The sequence below is a fragment of the Rhododendron vialii genome, chromosome 2a, assembly GCF_030253575.1.
Source record: "Rhododendron vialii isolate Sample 1 chromosome 2a, ASM3025357v1".
NCBI lineage: Eukaryota > Viridiplantae > Streptophyta > Magnoliopsida > Ericales > Ericaceae > Rhododendron > Rhododendron vialii.
This window is the reverse complement of record NC_080558.1, coordinates 10775637-10783187: the sequence shown is the minus strand read 5'-3', so window position 1 is coordinate 10783187 and position 7551 is coordinate 10775637. Positions and strand designations below refer to the sequence as shown.

Below are 7551 nucleotides of genomic sequence, written 5' to 3'. Positions count from 1 at the left end.
ATCGCTTCACAACCAGTGGGTAGCGTGCAGAGAGGTGCAGATAGTGCAGGTCGCAAGACGACGAGGTACTAGATAAAACTGAGGGAGAGGCCATCCCAGTCGGGGCAGCTTAGACGAAAAGGAAGGGAGCCACGACATCTCAAACTGCGGAGAGTGAGAGCGAGGAGGAGGAGCGCTCGCCTATTAGCAGCGACTCCGATGACGACGAGGACTTTTTTGACGACTGAGGGCTACCACTGAGCCTCATTTACCTTACTGTCTTTTGATTCGGAGGACTCCATTGACGACTTCTTTGCTCGCTCTCTAGGGTGTTTGGCACCCGTTGCGCATCAGGCAGCTTTACAACACACACACAGAGAGAGAGAGAGCGGGGGGGGGGGGGGGGGGGGCGCTTTTATTTCGTTTGTTGGGATTTGGGGCAAAAACGTCCGTCACACTACATAACCAAGCCATTCAGCTTCGGTGAAATATATTAGGGTTGGGATGAAACCGAACCTAAAAAGGAGGACCGGTCTCTAATTTTCTATTATATTATATTTTCGTTGTAGTGGGCCAGAATATAATTCATAACCCAATTGCGGCCCGAAGTGGATCGGCCCATTGCATTTGATAACAGAAGGGTCTGTTGGACCGCTCGAACCAAGCGAGAAGTGGTCGGTCTAAGGTGTTGGGTCGGGTCACGGCCAAGAACTACAGTGGGAACCAAGTGCAGCAATACGGAATGATACGGTTCGGCACATGGCACTAATCTAGTCCTGCCATGAGGCAGGACGATTCTCGCGGCGGCGGCATTTTGGATCCTGATCGCGCGATTGAGTTTTAGGGTGTTAGGCAGCAACATGATTGTGGTTTCACGGCGTTCAAGGCAGGAGTTCGGGTTTGGGTTGTTTTGGGTTTTGTTGGTCCTTGACCAACGCTTGTGTCTCGGGTAACTTTGAAGATTAAGTAATTTTAATTTTCATGGAGTTATATACTCCCTCCGTCCCTTTTTAAGTGTCCTGCTTCGTAACTCCAACTTATTAAAAAGACATAATCATTACACCTTTCACATCAACTTTTTCCTCCACTTTCTTTACTTACCCATCATCATTACACTTTTACTCACTAACTTTTCAAAATAAAATCTACTTTTAGGGACAAAATAGACAATACATCAACTTTTACCCCCCTAACTTTACAAAATGGACACTTATTAAGGGACAGCCCAAAATGGTATACTGGACACACAAAAAAGGGACGGAGGGAGTAGTATTTTTGAGTGTGAACTCATGCGGTTATGTACTATGTCTGTTCAATCATGAGTTTTTTTTGGGCATATTGGAATTCGAGGTTATCTTTACGTAACGGTTTGCTATATAAGTAACAGAATTGCATCAAAAGAGGCTTTACATCTCAGGGGAAAAAAAAAGCACACAAGAGGCTCCTATTTGAAGCTCAAAATGAATTGCAGTTGGCCTCAAAACAAAAGCAAGACAAAAAGCAAACTGTTTGAAGCTCAATACAGTTTCAAATCATGCTCGAACAAATTATTTCTTGCATGTTCGTGGCATTAAAAAAGTGATCGTCGCATTAACCCCACTCTGTTTTGAAATCTAATAAAATTTTCTGTAAAGATTTGCATTAATTGCATGTTCTCCTAAAAAGTTGAGTTACAAATTAAAGCAAATCAAATGGGACGACGGATGTATGTTAATCATTCGGCTCGCGACCTCGACGCCCGCACAAAGACTGTCTGGCCCATAGGGCTTTAGCTTGGCATGAGCCCGTCAAACGGGCAGGCTAGCCCAGGCCGAATAGTGTATTGGCTGTAATTGGCCTTGGTGATTGAAGCATGACCTACCCATAAGCTAGCTTTGCACTGCAAGCCGGCCCACCGAGTCACCCGGCCTGCGAAATCACTATCTAGTCCACGAAATACTGTAGATAGTTAATGTTCACACTTTCCATTTAAAAAATATTCTTATTTTTTACTTACCTATCTCACACTCATATAGTCATGTAAGAAGGTTAAAGGGAGAAAAAGAGTGATTTGTGATTGTTTGATTAGCACAGGGCCACAGGCTAGCATATGTAAGATATAATCTTACCTTTATCATGTTTTGTTTGGTTTCGTTATTGTTACCATGGCTCTAACAAAACAAGAAACAACAGATCTGATTTTTCGGAAAAAATGGAGTACTATCCACACTCGCACGTCCATTTTTTTTTCTTTTCTCTTTCATATGGAAAAACTGACACCGGATTTTTTCTCTATCTCACAACCCCTCACTTGTTAGGATTGGTAAACCAACTAAGCTACTTGAATTCAAGTTGATGTTTGTTTATTAGAAGTACTTTTGAGGGTGGTCTGTGACATAACAAACCAAGTTTGAATTTATCCTTCAATTGGTTAAACTTTTAAATCAAGGTTGTACGTGGTACTACGTACTCGGCTTGCTCGGCCAGCTCATGACGTTTAAAACAATTAGGCTACTACTCGAGATTGGGTTATGATCAACCCGATTAAAACTCATTTGAGATCGACTTGCCTCATAAAATACTTAGCCAAGCTTGTACATATTTATGAAACTCGTTAAGTTTCATAAATTACTCGCCTCATTCAACTTGTTCATATGCCTGACTCCCTCAAGCATTGCATCGATTTTTTCAAGGGAAAAGGACAGCCCAGGACATGTTTTGATAATTAATACCCGCCAAGGACATGCTGAAAATATTTGTTAATGCTGAAAATATCATTGGCAGATATTAATTATCAAAACACGTCATTGACCGTCATTTTCCCTTTTTTCGACTCCTTAATGCAACAAAGTTTATCAAATACTAACAGCATTACAAAGGAAAATAGATAGATTAAGACAACAATTTCATATCCCTTATTTTGGTAGCTCCATATAGTTCTTTCAGAGCAACTTTTATTTAGTACTTGTAGTCGTTAATTTAACATCTCACACACCGCTAGCATCGATAATTCATGGCCCTTTCTTGAACACCCCGAGGAAATCAGTATCGCGAGAGCCGATGTATAATGCAGAATTTTGTTCTTGCACTACAGCGATAGATGCATTGAAATACCCTGTAACAAGAGGAAGAGTCTCCAGCAACATTCCGAGTCCATTAATCCTCAGACCCTGTGGCGCAGTAAATAATATCGGCTGTTGACTAATTACATTCAGTGCTACCCAATATTCTCCTTCCGTTTCACTCCTCTTAATTTTGTTCGGATTTCCAGGAAGGTTGATTAGAATCTCAGCGGTGTTAGCTTTAACCCCTGTGAGCCAAAACTTTTGAATTCTCTTACCGACGTACTCTGAAACCAGGACGAAAGAGCTATCGAAGCTCACAGCCGGGCCACCTGCCCCTGCTAGCCCTCTTAGCAACACGATAACTTGTTTAGTCACTGGGTCATATTTTAGCAACCTTCCAGTTGAGTCAGGTTGAAAACCCGGTTGTGTTGCATTCCTGCGCGTATACACGTCTGTACGTTAATTTGTACGTTTTTCTTTATTGGCCACAAAGGAAATCTCATTAATCATAGAAGATCGATATATGAAATCAGTGTAAAATAGGAAAACGAATGCATGAGAGTGTTTCAGAGGGAGAACATGAAAACTCTTAATGCTGCCACTACCAAAATCTCAACTTACTCCTGGCCTTAACCTTTCAATTTTTATGACAACCATGGAAGAAAAACTAAAAATAGAAATAGTCGATGACAAGTTGCCAACTAAAGACACCCAAAAAACCACCAATAAAACCAAAACGTACGTTCGAGAAATCTCCAATACAATCCAAATGCTCTCAACTCCAACGAACAAAAACTTAAACATGTTTTTGAGCATATCCACCTTACAAAAGCAAATGAACTTGACAAGCCCATGGCATTTTTTGGTCAAATTTTATGTCCCTAGCTCAGCAGCTCCCAAAAAAGATTTAGACTTTGTTTGCATTGGGTCTCTAAAACGAACTACTTCCTCCGCACACGGTCCCCAACTAATAAATTTTATTTTTGCTCGGCAAAGGAAATTTTAATAGAGCTCGAAAGGGTACATGGAGAGAAAAAGTTGGGGAACAACATAGCTCAACCCAACACAAAGAAAACAAAATAGCTCAACCCCAACTAATAAATTTTCTATCGAATTATTGGTCTCATTTCTCTATCTATCTCTCTTTACTCATTGTCCCAAAAACCTGATCAAAACCCTAAAACCAAACATAGCCCTTCTCTTCTGCAATGGAATTTTGCACAGATTTTATTTGAAGGGTGAGATTTAGTATATGATTGGTGGCACAAATGAGTCGAATTGAATCAAAGTCCATCTGTATAGGGGTCAACGGTGGCCTTGGAAGGAGACGATCGATATTCGGTGGAGTTTGCACAACTAATTACGTCCAAATAGACAAGTAAAAATGGCAAAATATATTGTCGACAAAAATATTTTACATACGTACGGTTAAACAAACAGAGTCTTGAAGTTATATAGGCTATAGAGACAATAATCTTATGCCGATCGAATTCATGTAGAAGGAGGAGTGGAAAAGTCAAGAGGGCTTTGGGAACTGCGCGCAAGAATCATAGTGGGGCCTAATTTTCACATTTGCATTTTCCTGCGAATTCTCAGAATTCGTCATTTACTAGCTAGGACAATGTCTAGTCAATGAGATCTGCACCCTAGTCAAATACACGGGAGCAGTCAACTATATACGGGAGTAAATGATACCACTGGGCACTGGGCTACCAGACATGCATGCTGTTAGAAAAGAAGAAGGAGAAGAAAATGATTACAGAACGCGTATAAGCTACGTACCACAAGTCGAAGGTTTCGCTAGCATGGGTGAAAAAAACGTGTCCAGATTGCTGGTCGACATCTACGCCATCGGTGAATTTGAAAGGCACACCTTCTGCACTAGTGGCAAGTTGAAGTGCAAGGCCTCCTTGAGGGCCTACCACTAGGAACCCAAAGTATGCATCAACAATGTAAAGAGACTCCGTTGCATAGTAGAAGCTTAGACCCAACGTTCTCCCACATATAGGCCCCATATTTGGATCAGTTGTTCCATCTCACAATTGCTTGTTCCTGATATCAACAATAGCTGTTAGAACCCAAAATGTTAAACGAAAGCGCTTAACACACGACCCTGTCTAGTGTTTACCCAACGCCTTTGTAGCTAATCACTCCAAATCAGTGTTATCAAATATTTGGGATATGTATCGTGTATTATTATTTTTATTTTATAAATCGTATCAGGATATATCATAAGATAGGTCAACCAAAGTTGATATACCACCAAAAATAGTTATAACTAGTTAAAAACAAAAAATCTATTACACGTTTGAAATAGAAGTTTCTAAGATGAAAAATTCTAAGTTTTTCCATCATTTTGAGGCTTAGAAGAGAATATATATCAGTCAGCTTCTCCTAAGGGATTCCTTACGGCCAAATTGTATGGACCTCTCATTTTCTGATTGAATTGCGATGATCCGAGCCGCTTAATGTGTTCAAAATGTGATTTTAATAATACTTGCGAGAAATTGTCTAAAAAATGACCAGGAAGGGCTTGATCTGAACAGTTTTGCATAAAAATATATTTATAGTATTTTTATAAAAAACTGCTCGGATCAAGTCCTTCACCGTCATTTTTTTTAGCGATTTCACGCGGGTACTTTTAAAATCACGTTCTGAATACATTGATCGGCTCGAATCGTCGTAATTCGATCGGAAAAGGGGAGGTCCGCACAGTAAGGCCGTAAGGGATCCCATCGAAGAACCGTGGTGTGTGTGTGTGTGTATGTGTGTGTGCGCGCGCGTTCTCTAATTAATGCAAAACATCATCGAAATATGTTCGTTTTCTAAGACTCCCTCTGCCCCAAAATGATAGTTTTCTATGAAAAGACGTACAATTTTGAAATAAAAAAAAGTGATTTTGGACATGATTTTTCGTGTTTCTTCACTCCGAAGTAAAAAGATATCGATTAGTTCTTTAATTTGGTACAAAAAATTTCAAAAAATTATGAACAAAATGGATTGAGTTTGAGTTTTCTTCAAATAGTTTGAATGTTGGTGTCTTGCTAACAGGTTTTTTTTTATGAAAATCGAGAGGTGAAAAGATAGGTTTAGATTTCGCGAGACGAAGGAGCTCAATGCATCTCTACTCCTATTGTATTGTTACAGGTTTTCATACTCTTAATGAATTGGAAACTTTTTTTGCCAATAAAAAAAAATTAGTTTGAATGTTGTCATAATTTGATCAAACATTTTGGAATGCCATAAAAGATTTAATTAAAACCTTCTTTAACACCAATTAATTTTAGGAGATAGTGGAAAAGCGGTCTGACAAGATGAAACATACCCAAAATTCAATTCATTTGATACTTATCATTTAAAGTATCTTTTTGTTCGGAAATCGGCCCTTCGGTTTCGGGTTTGAAGCATAGGCTTGCAAGTTTTATCACGCCCCTTTTCTGCCTTTAGTATTATTAGTTTTATGATTTATCCCAACAGAAGAAAAATTACATCAAATGAATGCAATTCAAAAGTATTTCTCCATTTCATATTGTTTGCAAAAAAAAAAAAAACTATTGTCACGCATAACTTTTTAATCGTTTTTGTACCAATAACAAAATAAATCGATAATGAAAGTAATGACGTCAGTCGTGAATTCATAACTTTTGTATATAACAATTAATAACTACCATTCACATATATATTTATAACATCAATTTGAATTCATCATGTTTGTATGTTAGTAGAACAACTTTTTTGTATCTTGTTATTATGAATTTTTAAACAAATTGTACGCCTTTCTATGCACAGATGTTTTGGATTTTTTACATATTGTATGGATTATATATATACAAAACGTCATATACATCTATACAAAATATTATGCAGGTGTACTATTATACTGTCTAAGGAAAATCTCGAGAGCCCATCCATATTTATGGTTTCGTGTTTGACCTAAAATTCCTTCCCTGCATGAGATGAAGATCGATTTAAAAACTAGCAAAATGAGGTTATTTAACATGCTCTTTCTTGCCTTGTTTTCCATTCCTAACATAACCATTCCTCCTTAATTTGGCGTTACCTATTTGGTGCAGTGTAGGCGAATTCTACAAAAACATTGAGTTTGCTATCCCACTTGAGGACCCTACCGTCAGTGACGCTAACATAGGGTCCTCCTCCAGCTGCATCGAAGGCGGCTGACTCGGGACCCGTGACTCCTGGTGGCAATTGAATCTTATTGAAGAATGGGTACGAATTACCAGAAACAAACACCACAAGAAGAAGAGAGCAGAAAAACATGAAAACAATATTTAGATTTGCCATTGGGTTTTCGAATGAGAATTATGCCAAAGGACCTTGACACTATATATAGGCACATTACGCGCGCGTATCCCGCTTCAAAACATAATTATATGAACTCGATTTGTATTTTATGCGAAATATTCATATAGATGATGCCATCTCTTTGACCAAGAGCATGCATGCTATCTTGCCCATTTTCTTGACAACAGAGAGAGAAAGGTTTGTTTTGGTAAAGGACAAGAGAGTT

At 38.9% G+C, this 7551-nt stretch overlaps 1 protein-coding gene across 1 annotated transcript; it reads right to left on the bottom strand.

Moving 5' to 3' along the window:
- Positions 1 to 2969: 2969 nt before the first annotated feature.
- Positions 2970 to 7325, bottom strand: LOC131317121 (protein STRICTOSIDINE SYNTHASE-LIKE 12-like). The gene is made up of 4 exons (XM_058346692.1): positions 7084 to 7325; positions 6897 to 6970; positions 4806 to 5058; positions 2970 to 3459 (listed from the first exon to the last, which is right to left on the bottom strand). The coding sequence occupies exons 1-4, from the start codon at positions 7323 to 7325 to the stop codon at positions 2970 to 2972; spliced, it is 1059 nt and encodes a 352-aa protein (XP_058202675.1).
- Positions 7326 to 7551: the final 226 nt, after the last annotated feature.

Bases quoted from the DNA above. Each gene is read 5' to 3' on its own strand.
- LOC131317121 (XM_058346692.1), bottom strand. From the start codon at position 7,325: ATGGCAAATCTAAATATTGTTTTCATGTTTTTCTGCTCTCTTCTTCTT. The intron at 5,059-6,896 runs GTACACCTGCAT...AGCAATTGTGAG, and splicing joins TTTCCTTAGACAGTATAATA to ATGGAACAACTGATCCAAAT. The intron at 3,460-4,805 runs GTACGTAGCTTA...GTATACGCGCAG, and splicing joins AGCGAAACCTTCGACTTGTG to GAATGCAACACAACCGGGTT.